General features: G+C 41.2%; 1 protein-coding gene across 2 annotated transcripts in view; it reads right to left on the bottom strand.

The window, feature by feature from the left end:
* The window catches only part of FMN1 (formin 1), a 368,992-nt gene that overhangs the window by 68,295 nt on the left and 279,749 nt on the right, over window positions 1-20,948 (bottom strand). For both annotated transcript variants that reach the window (XM_036887569.2, XM_036887570.2), the window contains one exon: window positions 20,003-20,095. In XM_036887569.2, the coding sequence (XP_036743464.2) occupies window positions 20,003-20,095 (93 nt within the window). The remainder of the gene's footprint in view (window positions 1-20,002; window positions 20,096-20,948) is intronic.

Genomic DNA, 20,948 nt, shown 5'->3' with positions numbered 1-20,948 from the left:
TGAATTTGAGTTATGTAGGGTTGGTCAGAAGCAGAGCAGCATCAGGGAACCCAGTCCCTTTCTTCCTAGAAGTACACAGCCGCTGGAAAGCCCACGAGGAAGGACTGGACGAGAAGGCAGTGCACATGGCTGTCACTCAGCCTGCCTGGTATGCATTATCAGGTCCTGATATCACATAATCACAGATATGCACGCACAAGGGATAGCAAGGCCTTCAGATAAAAAGAAAATTGACTGACTTCGAATAAAAAGCATCCTTTGTTTTGGTTTGTTTTTGTCTAAAACATGACTCTAAATATGTAATTATTTTCCTATTCCATACTGAAATAACTTCCTTCCTGGCTCAGACCACCAAGCTGGTTTCTGCCACTGGAAGAAGGAAAAGTGCTGGATATCCTGTGAGGAAGCCTGACTGGATACCTCGTCTTTCAATTTCCAAACCAAGGACACTTGGGAATGCAAACATTTTTAATATGGTCTAAGCTACATCCTCAAACAATGTGGCAGTTTTCTCTTCACGGATTATGATTTCCATGACGTTTCATTTTCAAATAAATGTTATGGGTGATTCCATGAGAATGCTATTTCAGTCCCCTTGGATTGATAACCTTCCCTTCTCAAGGGTGACCCTGGTGTTCAGATGGCCTTGGGACACAGACAAGGAGGATCCCCAGTGGAATCCTCCATCTCCAACAACCCCATCTCCTCCATCTCCACCCTCTAAACAACATCTGTCTGGTACACATCTGGTGCAAGGGGGAAGGAAGTGAGACTTGTGAACTGATGGAAATAAAAGGCAAAAGGCTTTTCATGTGCTGTCCTGCTCATGCTCTTTTATTTTACTTTTATACAGGAATATAATAATGTTCACATCTTCTCCTATTTCACTGGTTCTATTCATTGTAACTAATAGCAACAGGGATTCATATTCTAACTTAGCTTTACTTCAGCAACTCCATTTCCCTGTTACCTTTGGTTTCAATACTAAAACCCAGATGTTCTCTCTCCAGAACGAAGTACTTCATGTTTTTCTACCTAAACTGTATACATCTCACAAACTTTGCACTTCATGAAAACAAAACTGTCCCCTTCATTTGGTGAAGAGAATATGCTCATTGTTTGGCCACATGTCTCCCTTGGTCACTTTATTTTACACTTAGTCATTTAATCAATGAGGAAGTCTCAAGCTTTTACACAACTCAGAAATCCTAAGGATACTGCAAAAGGGCTTCAAATAAGCAACATGAGAAGTAAGAACTGCAGATCCTGCTGTGGGTGGACATTCTGGGCACAGGGTGAGTAATGACAGGTGTGGCTGATGCCCGTGCATCAGGGTGAGGCTCCAGGACAGCCTCTCCAGCTCCTGTCCTGGGCCCCTCAGGTGACCACACTCACATAATGTGCCCCTCGTAAGGGTGCCTCCCCTCCGCCCCACCTCCCGGCTCCTTACCTCAGGTTTCATAACAACAGAACAGCTGACAAATGCTTAAACACTGTAAAAGTATGTGTTGAGATTTATTTCTGGGCAACTCTGGGTCTGAGATAAAAATGTGTGGTTGACCAGGAATAGCTATGGATCTACTACTAATAATGATGCACACTGCCTCCTGAGCCCGGAGATCAGATTCCTCCTGGAGCCACTTTCAGTCCCGCACTGGCAAGCCCCTTATCCCCTGGCCACTTCGATTGCTCCTCTCTTTATGCACTGTTTGGCTTTTGTTGACAATCAGCTCATCCTCTTCAGCCTCTTCACGCTAGTTAACAGCGCTGACACCAGCTCCTTGGAATTCCGTCCCCGAGCTTAGGTGGGCTGTACTCTCTCAGGTCTTCTCCTACCCCTTCCAATTCCCTTCTCCCCTATCTATCTCTACAGTATGGTATGCTGCCCACCCCACAGCAATGCTCTCTCCTGCTTTCTTCTTCCTCTACGCCCTCTCCATTTTCAATCTTAACTATAGCTTCACCCATCACTGCTCTGTGGCTGCTTCCCAACTATGAATGCTAGACTCCAGTCACCCTCTGCCTGCAGGACACATCATTCATGTTATTCCCTGCATGCTCCATAGTGAAGTCAAGATCTTCAGGACATGGTCATCTTCCAGTGTTAATGTTCTCTTTTCATGGTACTATTTTTTTCTGTCACTAAAGCTCTGAGTTTGTGATCCTAAACTCCCACTCTCCCACATCCAGTTACTCGTAGTCATTCATCAACAATGTAGTGCGCACCCATTATGTGTCAGGTACTGGGGGTACAGCAGTAAACACAACTGAGGGGGCTCTGCCCTCATGAACTTACATTCAATCAGCTGCCGAAATCCTGGGGAGCTGGCCTCTGTAACATCATGCATATTCAACTTCTCATAAAGTGCACCCGAGTTCAGATCCTCGTCACTCTGCCCTTACATTATTACTACATAGCTTCTTCAATGATCCCCTCTAGTCACTGTCCTTCCTGCCTCCAGCTCACTGTACACACTGTGGCCACTACCATCTTTTTATCTCATAGCTCCTATCACATCACTTTCCTGCTCAAACTCTCAATGGCACCTTATTGCATACAGAATAAGATCTTTTGGCCTAGAATTCTAGACTCTTCACAATCTAGACAAATTTTTCTACCTCCTACCACTTCTCAAATCTTTCCAACTTTATTTCCTTCTAGTCATAGATTTTTGAAGCTTCATGGGACCCTTAGGATCCAAATGCCCAATATGTTAATTTAATAAAGATACAGAGGCCCAGAGAAGTGCATCTACTTCCTATTATCTTCATTGGCCTCTTCCCAGTTCTGTCGGCAGCCTCTCCCCTTGTTGCCTTCCTCTGGGTTTAGCACTGGCTGGTCAGAATTTGATTTATATAAGACAGATGTACCCAGGCCAGAATGGTCAGGAGCACAGCTAGAATTGCCTGGCCTCCTGATCTCCCCTGGGCAAATGGGACACTGGGTATATAATGTCCCAGCAACAAATAATATATCTACTGTAATTTGCTTTATGTTCCACGGAGTCAATTCAGTTCCCTTGGAATATTCTTCACATTCCATTCACCAGTGCTTAGCCCATAACCTACCTTCTTTCCTGATTTCTTTCACCTCTGAGTTACATGGTACCTTTTATGCATAGCCTCAAAGGACCTCTTTTGTTCATTAATTAACTCAAAAATATTCTAGAGGCACTGTAAGCAGTGAGTAGGACAGAATCTCTGACCTCAAAAAAGTACATCTTAGGGGAGCAGACCAGAAACAATGAACCATATGCTATTTCAAATGGAGATAAGGGCTAAGAAGCTATATAAAGCAGAGAAATGAGAAGAGAGTAACAGAGCCTGGAGAAGTGTTTTATCAGGGTGTTCTCTTTGTTATTTGAGCAAGGACTACAATGAAGAGAGGGAGCAAGCCACGTGGCTATCTGGGGACAGTGCGTTCTGACCAGAGGAAGGGCAGGTATATCTCCTGCAGAGTAAGTGTACTGGCCGGGCTCAAAGATCAGCAGGAAGGTAAGAGTGTGGAGGCTGAGAAAAAAAAAGCAAAGAGTGGTAAAAATCCAAGTGTTCTATGATGATTGAAATGGGGAGTCTCTGGAGGGCTCAAAAATAAAAAGTCAATCACTTACAGGGTCAAGGCTAGAGGCAGTTAGAAGCTATTGTAATAGTGCTGGTGAGACATGATGATGGCTTGAACCAGGGTGGTAGCAGGAGAAGTGGAGAGGAGTTGTCAGATTCTGGATATGTTTTGAAGGAAGAGCTGGCAGGATTTGCTGATGAATTGGTTGTGAAGTGAGAGATAAAAAAGGATGTAAAAGTTTCAAAGATTTTTGGCTCGAGCATCTTGAAGAGAGGTGGTTCCACTTACCAGGTGAAAGCAGATGTGTGAGGGTGCTGGGAGAAGTGGGGAAATCAAAGTTTGGTTTTGGACACCAAGTTTGAGATACTTACTTGGCACCCAAGTGAAGATGTTAAACAAGCAGTTGGGAATACAAATCTGGAGTCCAGAGGAGCAGTATGGGCTAGAGAAATAAATTTGGGAGTCATCAGAATAATGATGGTTATTTCAAGCTTTGGTGAGATCACCTGGTAAGTAAGCAGAGCCAGACTGAGGAGAAATCCACAGACCGTCGTGAAACCCTCCAAAGCTAGAGATCAACACGATGAGCAGCCCGCACAGGGCACTGAGAAGCATCCAAGAAGCAGAAAGAGGACAAAAGAGAATGCTGGCCTAAAACTAAGAGTAGGAGTTTCCCAAAGGATGGGTTGATCAATACCATCAAACACTGCTGAAAGGCAGAGTGAGGTTTTGTGCCGGGGGTGTAGGGCCCCCGAGGCTAGAATTCATATCTGATTCATTATTCTTTTCTCAGGGCCTCACACACAGCAGACAGCCTATAAATGCTGAGTGAATGACCGACTGAACAGCAATAGTCAGAATCCGTGTCAGAGAACAGGATGTGCTCTCTGTTGCTTGCTTGCCTGTCAACAGATGCCTGCCCTAGGGCAAAATGGGGAAGACAGTCACTCCAGCAGCTGTCAGGATGGAAGGATCACCACATGCTCTTGCCTTGTCTGTGCGGCATGACCCATGAGACACCCCCATTCTGAGGAATGGCAAGGCTTCTAGGAGGTAGAGGTGAAGGGCTGGGAAAGTGGTGAGGAAGAAGAAAAGGAGGCCAGAAAGATGAGAATGGTACTGGGCATGGAGAGTGATTCCTGCAGCAGAGGGAATCTGGAGAGCATGTTGCAAGAAACCAAAAATATCAAGCAGGGAGGAGGAAGAGGAGAGAAAATAGAAAGCTAAAAAAGAAGTCAGAGAAAACAGAGGCAAGAGGGAAAAGAAAACTAAAAGCAGAAGGAGAGAAAGAAAAAAAACCTGAGAAGGTGATGTCAACATCTGGGAAAGAACAAAGGAAATGCAAGACCGCCTGCTTAGGCTGGGAGCGGCCGGGGCACCGGGGACGCTGACGGGCTCCCGGGCACTGCAGGAACAGACAGATGGTGAATTCTGGGAGCCCTCCATAAAGCCTCTGGGCATTTTGAACGCAAGAAGAGATACACTGTCCAAGGTGAAATGCTCAAGAAAACACAAACTACAGCAGCCCTGGGGGTGACCAGTGACCTGACTGTGTGTTTGACAAGGCCACTGGTGGCCACACAGTCCAGAAGGCTCCAGCCCCTTCCTGACCTTGTCTGTGTGCACATACAGGGCCGCTTCAGGGAGCAGGAAATATCTATGTGCAGTTGGGCGACCTCTCTTGTAAGCATTTGGCTAATTAAGGAAAGATATTACCTACAGATCTCTATGTCTCGGTCCTATTTCCTGCTCGTTAAAAAAATGGCTTAATGAGAAAAAAATCAAGGCAACAGAATCTGAATTATTTATTTATTTTCCCAAATGAGCTGAGTGGCAGTCATGGCTACTGCCCAAAATGCCTGAACAATAGGATTTTGACACGAAGACTGAAATCTAAACAGCATGAAGAAATCTCGAAAGCTGAGCAGTCCCATTATCTCATGCTTGCACGACTACAGTCCAAAAGATGAGTGATGATCCTCCCTTTGTGCATGCAGAGTGGCGGGCCAAGGCCCTGACAGAGCCACTAATTGCCCATCTGCTTGTTTACACAGCCTAGAGATGGTGACTGGACAAACAGCTCATTTCCCTTGAAACTGGACCAAACTAGGGGGAGCTTGTCATATGTGACAGAAGAGGAGCAGGCAGGATCTCAGGGGAACACAACTCCAGATCAACGCCAGGGACCAGCAAGCTGCAAAAGCCTGCTATGCAGAGCTAGCAGGTAGCATTAGGTCCCCCCCTTTCTGCATCCTGTCTATCCACACCCCCCTCTCCCTGAGGTCAGGAAATGTTGAGCTATACAGATACAACAACAATCAGCTGGAGAGTAGCAATACCAAGCTGACTTCCAGGACTTCTGCAGCTAACAGAATGACTGTTCGAGTGAACTCAGCCTTTTCAGACTTGTGCCACACTGTATGAGAGCTTGCCATTTTAGAGACCTCCCTGTCTCCTAAACTAGACAGTGCACGATGTGAGGACAAGGACTGGGAGCCCCAGATTCCACAGCAGGACACATTACATGTGAAGAGCCTAGGTGGAAAACGCCTGTGGTTGTTGATGATTAGCGACTTCTAACACAGTTTGTACATTTTTTTCTTTTCCTACATCAGAAACTTCGTTTCTTTAGATAAGAGTTCTAGACCCTTCAGTTCTGCCCATGGCTGACTATGAAAATCAATAAGGTCTGGCACCTATCAGTCCTGGAAACAGAACTGAAAGGATTTGCTTGAGGACCTATTTCTCCACAAAATGAGAATGGCCTTAAAAAAAAAAATCTATCTCCATACTGCCCAGCCCATAGTTACTGATGTGCTAATATGAAGCAATCTGGGGAACAGGAATCTGTGGGAAACAACAAAAAAACATTGCTTCTAATTATCCAGAACTTACTATAGGTGCATCGAAGACTACGTATTTAGGGGAAGAGAGACCTACACGGGTCAGTCAACCAAGCAAATTTCAGATTTTGCCCTCTGAGCACTCAGAGTGTCTCATATTAGAAACTTAATAAACTAGAATTGGACAAGCCTAAGAAGTGAGCAGTCCTCCCAGGCAGGAGGACCACAGCTCTGGAATCCAGGCAGACTGGGGTGAATGACAGCCTGAGGTCTGTGGGCAAAATTTAGCAGTCCCAGCTTAGAGCAGAGCTCACCCTTCTCTTCAGCTTTCTGCCTGTCACTGCTGTGTCCCAGCCTTCAGTGAGCATATGTAGGGCTCAAACTTATCACTGGAGCCACTGTAGCAGTGGAAGGACAAAGAATAGCTAGAAGAGATGTCTCTTTTCTGGAGAGAGCCGAGAACTAGGTCACCTTCAGGATTATCACAGCCTCAGGAGGAGCCATGATACTATTTGAATATCTAGCTGGTGGTAGCTTGATTTTTCCCAGATCAGTAGTAGAAGAGTGAGAGCATTTGGTACTAGCAATTCAAAAATACAACTAAGGAGTTAGTGGCATGGCTGTAGCCTCTAATCTCTACAGATAATTGTTTAAGAATTACTAAAACCATTTTGCTTCAAAAGTACAGTAGCTGGGTGAAAGGCATTTTAGATCAAGTGGGATTCCACATACAGGCAAGTTATAGGGATTTCAGAGGCTTGGTTATCTCATTGACACCACAGGGAAGATGGCTGCTTTGGGGGAGAGGCAGTCATGTGGGCTGCAGAGCAATCAATCCTTGGGATGACTAGAATGACCACTCAAGAGGGAGGTGGAATGTACAAGAGTGGTACAAACACAAGAGGAAGTTGTGCCAGTGAGTTGGCATGTCCCATGCACCTCCATGTGGTTCACTGTCAGCCTTCCCTCATCATTGCAGTGGACGTGGGGAACAGCAACAGTCCATGGTTGAGGCCCTTGTTCTAAACTCTGAGCCTAGCACCCCTGGGGCATCCTGCTCAGACATGCTGTCTTGGACAAGCCACCCTCTCTGCTTGGGCCTATGGCTTCCTGTTCCTGGGACAGTGCATTCACAGTGATAAGTGAACTATAGTTTTGGACAACTGGAGAGCAGGAAAGACAATGCATACAACTGGTTAAGTCTGAAACAGTGTGAGAAAGAGTTGTTTAAAGAAGAAAAGATGACTCAGCACTCCACCCTCCCCAATCTTTGGAAGATACACATAGAGAGAAGTGTCACATAATACAAAAGGTCTGTATTACATAGAAACTGTTGCTCAAAGAGGGACTTACACATAGGAACAAAATTTAAAAACAAACAAACCACCACCATTTATCACAGCTTATCCAGCCAGTGGTTTTCCTTATCCCTTTGGCTATTACTTCAGATATTTTTGCTTGGAATATTTTTCTTGTTTGTGACAGTGCATTGATTTTGGTTGAGTATGGGCTATCACAGTTTGTGGGAAACAATCTAGGCTACTGTTCTAGCTTGTTCCTTCTTAGATGCTTCTTGGATGTTGTCCACTGAATATTTTTAAGAAAAAAAAACTATATGGGAAGAGAGTGAAAGAGACACATACACACACATACACATATATGTGCTATTCTAATCTCACAGTTTACATAAAGCCAAGGGAACAATATCATTATTTTAAATTAAGACAGGTATTTTAAATTGATTCAACTGGAGCATGTATTTGAATCTCGTTGACTTTAATATAAATCCCAGATTGTGGTTTCTTACCTATATTTTCAGGAACATAAGACTGGTAGAGGAATTAGCAATTGAAAAAACTGTTTTCAACATGATTTAGAAGTGGGTTTTAAAACTACATATTCTATTGGCCTCTTCCTTGGTCCCTTCCAAATCAGAAAGCATTTTTAGGCATATCTATGCATACTGCAATTGGTCAGATTTATTTTCTGTTACTCAGCAGCTCACACGTAAGACTATCAAGTGCAACAAGACCTTGACAAGCACAGAAATAACTCATCTAAGTGCAAAGGACATACCCTGGCCTCATTTGACCACAACTGCCTGCTGTAGTTAAGACAAGTCTTATAAATTTGTCTCTAAAACATTCTTTACCCTCTTGGGAAAAACCTCAACTCTATGGATTCATATTAGATTAAGATATGCCACCAAATGCTCTTCTGGCAGTACAATACCACTTGATCTTCAGCTCTGTCAGAATGAGCATCGCTGTCCCGGCCATGGAGGGAAGAGCAACAAGTCACGATCCACCAGAAGTGCATGCAGAACCTATCACTGGGCTTAAGAGCAAACAACTTCATTGAAGGCAAGAGTACAGGAAAGGAAACACCTATGTTCCCAATTCTGTCAATTTTTGGACAATTTATTCCTTTGAAAGGTGTAAAAATAGTTACATCTGGACCTTAAATTAAGTATTTATAGTGACAATAAGAATGTGGCAGCTTAAACATGATTAGCATAAGATTATAAGGTTGTAGGAAAGGGCCTAGGGGAGGGTGTTAAAAGCCATTTGTCCCTAGGGAAAGGAGGGAGTAAAGTAGTCTACATGTCAAGTACATGAAGTATTCGGTTCCCAGGGGACTGATTTGGTGGGGCTCCAAATCCAAGAAGAAAAATCTCAAAAGAAACGGAGTAGAAACTATGGCAAGTGGGGCTTTCTGTGAAGTCCCAGGAAATATATCTGGGTTCCTGGTGATGGTTCTCATGTGCTAAAATAGATGTGTAACACGTCAGTCATGTGGAAAGATGGGTTTGTGAGGCTACTACTTATGAGGCTGTTTATTTCTTCCCATGTACTAACACAGAGAAATAAGGAGGGATTGAGGTGAATGATGAAATCTCATCCCCTGGAAACACTATCTGTCCTGAAGAAGTTATAAGGACCACAGCAAACACATTTGCTTTGCTGTTTATCTGACCCCAAATACAAAATTGATCCCTTTTCCTAGGGCAAGCACTAGCGATCAGCTTTGCAAATCTTGATGGACCAAGTCAAATAAAAGTTAGAACCAACTAGTTAAGAGTCTAGATATCAAGGAAAATAAAATTTAGGAAGAATCAGTTAAACCAGTGGTAGTATGCCTTCAGGATGGTTACCATATGCCCTGCTGTCCACTGAGAGGTGGAAACTATTGCTCCACTCCCTTGAAACTGCGCTGACTTGTGACCTCTTTGACCAAAAGGAACACAATGTCTTCTCCCTAGCCTTTAAGAGGATTGGCCATGTCTACTTTCTTTTTGTTGGATCGTTGCTCTGGAAAGAGCTAGCCACTATGTAAAAAGTCTAACTCCCCAAGACCACCATGCTATGAGGAAGTGCAAGCTATGTGGACAGACCACATGCATCTATAGAAGTGCAGTCAACCCCCACTCACACCTGCCATCCAGCCCAGGATGCAGACAGGCATATGAAGAAGTCAGCAGATAATTCCAAATCTAGCCACCTTCTGACTCCAATGTAATGATAAACAATAAGGTCTGTAGGAAAGGGCTTAGGAGAGTGTGCTAAGGGCCATTTGTCCCTAGGGAAAGGAGGGAGTAAAGTCTTCCCAATGTCAAGTGCGTGAAGTATTGGGTTCTCAGAGCACTGATTTAGTGGTGCTCTGGGGAAAGCCAGAGCAAGAATCACCCATCTGAGTCCAGTCAACCAACAGAACTGTGAGAGAGAGTAATAAGTTGTTGATTCAAGCTACTAAGTGTTGAGGTGATTGATTATGCAGCAAAAGATATCCAGAATACAACAGGCTATTATTTTCACTGGCAAATATAAATTCCAGAGGAAAAGAAAAGACTGTTTATTTTGCTCATCATTGTATCAGTAGCAATTAACACAGGGCCTAGAACATAGTGAGACTTCAGCAAGTATTTAATGAATAGTTTGAACAGCTGTATCTGTGCCCGTATGGCAAAAGAAGGGCCCATGGTCAACAGTGTATCTTACATGAGATTAAATCTGACTTTGCTTAAGAAATATAAGTCATAGAAAAGGGAACATAAGGAGGGTAAAGGGAAGGCAGAGAACAAATATTTATGCATATAGTTGTGTTAGATATTGTACGAGGCAGCAGACATATGGTAGCTGATTTGATTATCACAGCAACCTTATGGTATTGGTGTTATCACCTCTGTTTTTGAGATGAGACAACTCAGCTTTGTTTGGTAAGTTTCCCAAGGTCAGATAGTTAGGGAAGGGATTTGAACTCAGGTCTGTGTAATTCTAAAGCCAGTCCTCTTTTCACTACAGTCTCCTGTGAGACTACAACAGGAACAATAAGAAAACAACTTGAAAGAGATGCAAAACCCTTCCTTGAATCTTACCCAGGGCTTTTGAGCTCCATTAATTGCTATCAACATGTTGGAACTTATTTCATCACATGAAGTTCAGACCAATTACAATTAATACCACAGCCATGACTGCAGACTGGGAACCAATGCCAGAGGAAGCTTAAGTTTAAGAAAGCAGATGATCACGCACATATATTATGTTAGCAATTAGGCTTAATCCTAGAATCATGAAATCCAAGGGAAGATATTAGGGGAAGAACAGTACACTCCTGGAAAGAACAGCAGCTTCAAATAATTTTTTTTAGTGGGTTTCTGCATTACCTACTAGACTATATTACACTCCCTTAGAATGATTACAATTATTTCACATTCTTTATTTCAAAAAGGAACTGGGATGGTGAGATGAGCTCAGTAGGCAGAATATTTGTTCATTTCAGTGAATAATTTGAATGTCAACAAGTCGGTAGAAGCTAGGGGGAGAGAGGAAGTGGTAGATGACAAAGGTCCCAGTGCCAGACTCTGAGGTGGAATGAGGATGTGCTATCAAGGATTGGCACTTAAAAAAGCTAAGCGCTTAGACTTTGTTAAGTTTATGAAAGGACACGAACTGATATCCTGTAGTGAAAAAACAATCATGATCTACTCAAATACGCATTTTTAATTTTCAAATGAAAAACACTAGAAATCAATCAAAAGTTAAATATAAAAACTGTCAGAGAAAGGTAAATATCTTTCTTCTCAAGTCAAAAGATTAATGAAAAGATTAAGGAATTAAATGATCACATTCTCTAGCCTCACCAAAGTCTCACTATTTATTCTCCCATCTGCTAGACAGCAGAATTGGAATGTTCCAGTGATTAGCAATTATTATGGACAACATTGTTTACTAGTGCTGTTTATTGTCATATTCAACCACTTTTAGTCACTGAGACAAGGCATGTGGCCTCTCTGTGGATCCCAAGGATCATGTGTTTGCAGTTCAATTCAGAGGCCAATAGGTGGTAATATTGTTGATTTGGGCCGCCATGACATAGATCCATAGGCATGCCATCTTTAAAGGAATAATGTAAATACTTTCTATCATTAAGGTATAACTACAAAAATTACAATTAACTTTAAAATAAAACACTTTAATGTGAAAGAAATCAGTTCTGTAGAAAAGCCCCATGAGCATCTGGTATGTTTTAATTTATACTAACTCTACTTACCCTTTTTTCACTCTAATTACATGCATTATGATCGACAAATTATTATAACAAAAAGCCTCAGGTCCTAGGAAAATCCAGCTTATGTTCATTGCTTTTGGCTTACTTCCAGAGGAGATGAGCAAGATGAGCATGATTTCCCTTCTAGTACTTGAGACCTTTATTGTAATTATTTATTATTTACCATTTGATTTTGAAACTGCAGTGATTTATACCATTGGGAAAGTAACACCTTCTGTGAATGATTTTCTCATCTCCACTCTCTGAACCATCTTGATAAGATTGTGATAAAAGGACCAAGAATGTTAACAGTAGCAGCAGCTGCTGACTTATACAGTGCCAGGCTCTGTGCTAAACACTCCACATAACATTACCTCGTTCAGTCCTGGGCTCCAACTCTGGGCTGCCACAATTCTTCTAAAGCAAAATGAACTCAGCAGAAGAAACAGAGCTGTATTATTTGAAAGAATGAAGAGACCTTTCAGAGTTGTACTCTATCTGCGAAACCGCATGTTATATAATATGTATTCTGCAAAATAACTCCCAGAAGGCTGTCTAGGTGTTGAGTTCTTCCACCATGAAGAGACAATAACTGAGTAATTCAAAGAGAAGTCATGTGATAGCAACTGTAATCAATCACTGATTAAAGCCTCGCTGATAGTTGTCAAGAATCCAAAGAGGAAGTGGTGGTTGAGCCAACAATTACATGAAGCAATTTATCATGAAAACAACTCTTATGCAAGAATGCAGAGCTCAATACTGATTCCATAAAATACTTAACTACTTGTCACCACAATTCCTTCCACAGTACAAATGGAACCTCTTGTTTCTGTTGGGGAAGATAGAATGGGAGTCTCTATTAACACTCCAGGAATGGAGTCCCTGGGGTTAAGTGATGGCAGGCAAGTCTGTTATTCTCATATTTTTCTCATTTTGATGGTGAGAAAAAATGCTTATTTCTAGTTATCCACAAGGGTCTTGGGACACAGAGAAAATAAGTTATTTTCCAAGTTATTAGGATGACACAGTACCAACCCTGGGACTGAGATCACACTGACCTTGAGTAAGTTACTGAAATTCTCAGATTCAGTTTCCGTATCCGGAAAGTTGGGAAGAACAAAATCAGCTTCAAAGAACTGCTGCAAAGATGAAATGAGGCTCTGTGAAGCCAAGAAGCACCCTCCCAGTTGAAAGCTTGAGGAGAACTTTCAGCCAGTTGGTGCTACAGAGGGTGGTGGGGTAATAATCGCACTCTAAAACAATACGTTGAATTTACTAATGCTACCTACTGTAAAGCTCACGTGATGGTTTTGGTGTATGTTGTTTTGTTTAATCTTCATAATGACACCACACAGTATATATTGCCAATCCCATTTTCCAGACAAGAAAAAAAAGGCTCAGAGAAATTTAAAAACCTGCCCAAAGTCACACAGAAAAGTTAAGAGGTAAAAGTAGGGATTAAACTTAGATCTTCTAACTTCAAGCACAATGCTCTGTTTGTTATATTCAAAATACTTAAACAAACAAAAAATTCTTTTAAATCAAAAAGTGTGCATGCAGTCATGATAGGAAGGTTAAATAGTGGAATTATGGCTTGGTATCATGGATAAAACTTCAGAATTACTAAAACCCTGCTTCGGTGGAGCACAACTTACTTCACTGATTTTGGTGGGAAGGGGTGGAGGAGCTGTGTTCTTTGTAGGAATTTCTGGGGGAAAAAAAGAAAACAAAATAAAAACTGATTCAAACTAATCCTCTCAGATAAAACTCTGCTTCATAAACCTCTGATAAAATAGCTTTCTCCACATTCTGGTTACTGCTCTCTTACTTCAGCAACCCAGAAATCCCAACAGATAATCTTAATTCTTGGCCATTTGATGTCACTGGGGACCATCCTGGCTAACACTTTTTTGAGTAGTAGGGAGGTATACAACAACCTGGTTTGACCCTTACAGAGCGTACATTCACCCAGCCATAGTTCTTCCTTCCACAAGCTCTGTACAGAACGTAAGAATGATTTCCCCTCTCACATCATACTTTCCAGCTCACTAACCCTTCCTGATGCTTGAATATGCTGACTCATGTGGCTTTCTTTCTACCTTACCTAGCAACCTGCTCTTATTCGATAGTTTATAAATTCAATTATGGACCTTGTCAATCTAATCTGAGCTATGTATTTATTAAGAATGGATTATATGCATATCTGACATAGAAAGGTGTTTTGATGTCAAGGAGGTTTGATCACAGACCTGCATTATAGACCCACAATGCATCTCTCCAGATTTGAATTGGCATGATTTACCTATTCTGAAAGGATTTAAACAGGGAACACAGAGAAAAACAAAAAGCCTCTAGGCACTTTACAAGATTCAGACTGTTTATTAATTCTACAACTAATTATCAACAACTTTCATGGGCCAGGCTGAGCCTACATTATGATGGGGTGAGAAAGTGAATAGGACCAGATAGACAGTCGCAGCGGTCATGCAGTATTCACCTACTTAGATTGATCATTCTGTTTGCATTCAATATGGGTATTAGAGTTATTATTTTGTTTGCTTTTTAGTCTTGTAAATTTATCTATTTATTTTTAACTAGAAAACAGTTTCTTGCCATTAAGATTATCTCTAATCTCAGCTGGTCAACAAAATTTAGAGGACAGTTTGATAAACTTGGAGTAGCATGGTTCATTCAGATTCATTTTGACATGGTTCTGCTCATGGATGCCAGGTAAAGTTAGTGGAGAATGAGATAAGGCCAAGTGTAGGAGAGCACTGGTATTAGCACCAGTTTAGGTTCCAGCCCTCCCTGCCAAAGCTATAAATACAAATGACCAATTTAACAGCATGCAAAGACCACCTACAAGATCTATACCTGGGATCTAATCAGTTGCTCAGCGCCTTCTTTCAATTACAGGATCCCTGCCATGTTTATGGGGACTTTTAATGTGAGCATCACATTTTTGAAGGCCATATCATTATGACCATGTTTGATCTGAGGGTGAGAAAACATGAGCTCGAGTAATGTCTGCACAAGGCTAGTCTGAACTGAGCCATAAACTGAAATCAACACGAGCTGACAGTGGAAAAGAAAAACCATGTAAGGAAAAAAGGCTTAGATGCCAAGGAGATTGCAACTCTGAAAGTGATGTTATTAAAATTACTTTCTATTTTGCACAGGAAATGAAGTTAGTCAAGAACAGTCACCACAATTTTGTCAAAGAATGCTATTTAAGGGCATTTTGGAAGGGAAGGGTGATAAAAGACATAAAGACAAACACATCATCTTCACTTGAATGTGGCAACAGGATATGATTTGCAAAAGAAAAATTAAATTATGAATGTTAGAAGAACTGAATTGCAACTTTTATAAATATTAAACTAACAATGAATCAACTGAGTCACAACACATGTGTGTGACCTCTCAGGCATAAAGAACGTGATTGCTTAAGACTTTATGAGTGATAAAAACCCCTAATTAGAAAACTGGCTTTCTTGCCAAATACTCAAATATTATGAAAGTATAGAAGCATCTTTTCTCTATTATGGTTATTACCCTGTGTCAGACACTCTGAAACTTCAGGGACCTTCTCAGTCTACATTTTTTCTTTGGGCTTTCACATTCATTCCTATGACTTAAACTGCCACCCTCTGAACTCTCATCCTGTACTCTCCTGTGGGCCCGGCATCTCTACCTGTGGGCCTCAGTCATATGTCAAACCAGCACATCCAGAGTTTACCTTATTGTTTTTCATCCCAAATCTGGTTCTCTTCATCAGTATTAAGCCAGTTATCAAGCAAGAAAAAGCAGAATTATCCTTTTCTCTTGTTTTTGTGCTTCCAGTGGGTTATCTAGTGCTATAACTCTTAAAACCTTGATAAATGCATCCCTTCCCTTGCTAATTTTACTGTGACCACTTCTGCTCAAGTTCTTACCGTCATTTGCCTAGACTATTGCAGAACAGCTTGAGAGACTGCCTTCCAGTCTTTTCCTATCCAAACCTTCTTTACATTGCTTAGTTATAATGTATTTCTCAACAACAAAAAGCTAAATGATCCTGCATACCGAAACAAAGCCAGCGTGACCATGTCATTCACATACATACTACTTTTCCAAGGCTCTCTCTTGCCTATAAGACAAAGTTCACATTCTTTAGCAAGTCTTCATGTGACCTTCCTCTCCCTTCTGGTCTAGTGTTCTTCCCATTTGCCCTGTGATCCAGCCACACCCAGTCTCTTGCCGCTCCCCAAACACATCATGTCTTTCATTTTGAGCTTTGCAGTGTTTTCCTCTGCCTGGAATGCCTTTTCATAACTTGTCTACAGAGAATTCCTAATCCTCAGTTTCCTCATCTGTATAACAGGGTGATAAACTGCTTACTTCAGAGGGTTGTCATGAAGCCTAAATAAGAGAGATGATCTCCCCCCATGGTGTCCGGCATGCAACCACATGCAGCAGTTGTTAGCTCTCATTGCTGCCACTGCCATCATTACCATTCTCTTTGCTTTTTCCTGAATTTGAACAAAAACATCCCCTTTGCTGCTTACCTGGAAGTGTCAGGCATGCCTTCATTCTGGTTCTTTATGCCTAAAAGTAGTGCCATATTACATCAACTTTAAAACTGATCAAATTTTCAAATTTTAGCATCTCTGATTAGGAGTACATCCTAAAATCTGTGACACATCATGGTGTAGATGCCAACAATTTTTCTGTTTGTACTACTTACAATAAAGGTGTCTCTTCCAATGAATGGAACATTAGACAAGATACTATATTGTATGATAGTTGCCATAAAATTTTGATTATCCAGGGTAGATAAAGCATATTTATGGAAGAAAGAAAATCCTATAATTTCTGTGAAACATCCACAGGAAAAACAGACCATTGTTTAGAATTCCATAGCGATGAAGAGTTATTCCACTTATATATACTGTAACTTGGCAACCCCCCACCCCCTGAACCACAGAATGGCCTGATGAAGTAGCATGCTGCCACATCCATCAGTTAAGCATCCCACCCCTCCCTGAGAGCCAAATAATAGCCAGGCCCAGAGCAAAAGTGGGGAGGGGCTAGCTGGTGAAACTGCATCCCGACAACCCAGGATGCAAGCTGAGAAAGTAGAGCTACAACGTAAAGAGGAGCGTGAAGGAAGGAGATGAGGAAGGCCAAGGGATTGTGTCTCTAGACAAACCCTATACAACAGAAATAAAATGCAAGCCAGAAATATTATTCAAAATTTTCCAGTAGCCATGCTTAAAAACAAAAAGCAGGTAAATTAATAACATTTTATTTTTTAACCCAATATATTCAAACTATTATTTTATCACTATCAATATAAAAATCAGAAATGAAATATTTTATGTGTTCTTTTGCACTAAGTCTTCAAAATTCGATCTGTGTTTTACCCTTACAGCACCTCTCAAACTGTATCTCATGTGCTCAACAGTGGCATGCGGCTAGTACCTGCCATATATATTGGACAGTATGATTCTAGACTGATTTTTGACCAATTCAGTGAAGTAATAACAGTAACAGATTATTTCAACAGTGGCTCTTTACACCACACAATATTGGGAATCTTTAAGATTCCTATAATATTTTATTTCTGTATTTTTAAATTTCTTAGGGAATGGTGATTTTCCTTTAAATTCTTGTGCTGTGTTTTGGCTGATTTTGTTTTAACCATGGACTTGAGGCTATTCCTAATGTCTTTCCCATCTTCCCTTTACTAGGCTGGTTGAAGGAGAGCTGACTCCTGTATTCTATGACAGATCTTTTCCAATAAACAGCCTTTGAGAGAAGGACAAAGAATGCCTACCATATAGCATTCTGAATAAACATCTTTGAATACACATTTCAAAGGTGAACTAAGTTTGATAATAGTGGTTCCCAAACTGGGCTGCACACAGGGTGTGATTCACCTGGGGGGCTAAAAAAAAAGTGCTGATGCCTGGTTCCAGCCCCATAGATGGTAGGTCTGGAGTTTGGCTGTCAAAATTTAAAAAATCTCCCCCAGGTGATTCTAGAATGCAGCCAGGGTTGAGAAACCACAGCCTCTGGGGCTTTCTTTGAACATTTTACTATGGCCACACCTTTGCTCCCCTGATAAGAGGTCCAGTTTGCCTCACTCAGTTTCCTCTCTCAGAACAGACCAGAAGTTTCTTGAGAAATCTAGCAGAGAAGAAGCTAACATATAATCCCAAATGCTGACTTGCAAATTCCTTTTCCAAGGCACTGAAGAAGATTTTTGGGGTTCTAAATCTGTTCATGTATATCTTTTTCCAACAAAAAAAGAGTAAAATTCACAATATAAGTTTTAAGATGCTATCTGGTTCAAAGAGAAAGGATTATAATAAAGCCATTACAGCATCCAGGAAGATAATACCCAGATATACACACTGCAGAATTTTCCAGACATAGAATAGTAGCAATTAAAAATAAAAATGGAATCTAAGTAAACCTGAGTAAAAATAAAAATGGAATCTAAGTAAACATGAGCCTCATTTCAAATTAATTCTACATGTCAAGAGCAGAAATTATTAATTGGGGGTCAGCGAAGAAAAATATTTCACGCTTTTCTTCAGGCCATTTAGGTTATATTTACATGGTATAATCATAAAGCCATGCATCTAACTTTAATAAGTCACATATAAAACCCATCTAATTTTAGTCACATGACACATGTTAGTATCATTGTTTGCTCTCAAGAGGGTACCTTGTCTGACAGCATCACTTCTATAGTATATGAGATTTAGCAATGGCCAAGGGAGAACTCTGACTTCTGTTTGACACAAACAAGCCCTCCTCAAGGAGCAAGGGAGCAATGATCTCTGTACACAGGGAACGGCTGGAATGGAGTTCCTCTGACTCATGGACCAAGAATTTCCCTGCCATCCCCCAGGTGGTTTGGCTATACATTATAGATTCACCCTCCTCAATGGTCTTTTGTTGATGGCATGGTATCATGAGACCTTATTAATACATAGAAACAGTGTGTTGATATATCCCTAAAGGTTCCTACATGAATATCCTCTAGAGAAGACAGAGGTTCCCTGTAACTACCTAACACTTTTTTAATTGAGATATGATTGACATACAACATATTGGTTTCAGATATATGATATAACTTATGTGTATATTGTGAAATGGCCACCACAATAAGTCTAGTTAATATCTGTCAACACACAAAGTTATATATTTTTTTCTTGTGATGAGAACTTTTTAGATCTTTTCTCTTAGCAACTTTCAAATACACAACACAGTATTATTAACTACAGTCACCATGCTATACCTTAAATCCCCAGGATTTATTTACTTTATAGCTGGAAGTTTGTGCACCACACTTATTTCTGTTTCACGTTTTTAGCTGCATTTGGAAAATTAAAATGGGAAATATCCAAAGGCATTAAACTTCCATGTTCACTAAGAGTGATCAACCAGAGTTCCCAACTCCTGCCAAAATCATGGAGGAAGGAACATATCTTGGTAAGATTTCTAAATAAGTCCTAGATCGCATATATATCACTTCCATCTACTAACCCCAAAGGGCTGATGGGTGCCAAGTGAGTGGATGTGGACATTCACCTGGCCCCAATTTTCCATTCTGAAAAGGAATGGAAAATACAACACGAGCTTCTAAGCTACACTCGCAAACTCAGGAAGATAATCACCGTCCACCTCCAGGCTGGCCACATATCTGAAATGCATGGCTACATAGCCTTAAATGTATGTCACTTGCCAACTAACATGCACTGAGGATCCCCTTGGGATAGATCTATGAAAAGACAAAGAAAAAGTCTTTCCTCAAAGTTTATGAAAACAAGAGTAATGTTAAAGGATTTAAAATATGAAAATGGATTTGAAAGGTGATAGGAAAGTGCAGGACATGCCTTTACATTGTGCATGTGACCACCATGGGGACATGGACTCCCGGGGTCACTGGAGCTGCTGGTGACCAGCAGGGATGCTGGGGCAGTGGGATCAGAGAGAGCTCCACAGTTCAGAGGATGTTTCAGAGTATTGTGTATGTGCAGTGGACACAGCTCCCTACCTTTCTGGAAGAACTCTTCCAGTTTGTCCTTGAAAGGCTGGAGATGCTCCTTTGGGGATTCCTTGCACACCATCACCATCTGTTTCTCACTTGCTGTGAAGAGAAGTTGGGAATTAGACTTCCTCAAGAACACATATCTGCTGAGCTTGTGCTCTGTTCTATGCTCTTAGGTATCAGTTGTGCAAAATTATGATCAATCGCTGTTCATCCAAACTCCAGGGGGAAAAGCAAAAACAGAGACAACACAAACAAACAAACATCATTAGCTCACTCCATACCTTTTTTAGGAACAAGGAGGCACATCACCTCCAAGTTTCCTTTTAGAGATGCAGAAAAGCCTCTGACTTGGGACAGGTGAAGTACTCTGCTTTTTGTATCTCAAAAATAGCGGCCAAAAACTCTCGAAGGACTAGTCCCAGGGAATTAAGAGCTCCAACCCTCTTCAGATTTACATTCCAAAGGTAAAGCTTGAAATAGATTTTGCAGAAATCCCCAGCCACCCAAGGGGCTTGGAACCACCAAACTGATGATTCCTCAGGGTGACACCCACATCTCATCATGAGAACTCAGCCAAGATTAGGTTTTCCATGCTTCCCATTCACTTTCCCATGAATATTGCACTAACACGGGTGAAATCATTTTATATGTGATTTACTTCAGGCAGAATATCTGGACTTTGTAATAGCTTGCTCTTTTGATGATCAAGCCCTCTTAAATTAGATATTCTGATATGGTGATATGGAAACCACAATAATCCACAGTTCACCAGCACAGTGGCAACTGTGTCATTTACTGCGATGGGAAACAGTGGAATGTGTCTTTTCATTTTGTTCTCTTCTTTTGTTTTAAGGGAGAAGAGATCAAGGGTTAATTTGGGGTCTTAAGGTTTCTCTGGTCTGTATGAATTATAAGGCAAGACCATCCTCTGAAAACAAAGGGGGGAAGA

This window comes from Manis pentadactyla, chromosome 11, assembly GCF_030020395.1.
Source record: "Manis pentadactyla isolate mManPen7 chromosome 11, mManPen7.hap1, whole genome shotgun sequence".
In the NCBI taxonomy this organism is placed as follows: domain Eukaryota; kingdom Metazoa; phylum Chordata; class Mammalia; order Pholidota; family Manidae; genus Manis; species Manis pentadactyla.
This window is presented reverse-complemented; position numbering and strand designations above follow the sequence as displayed.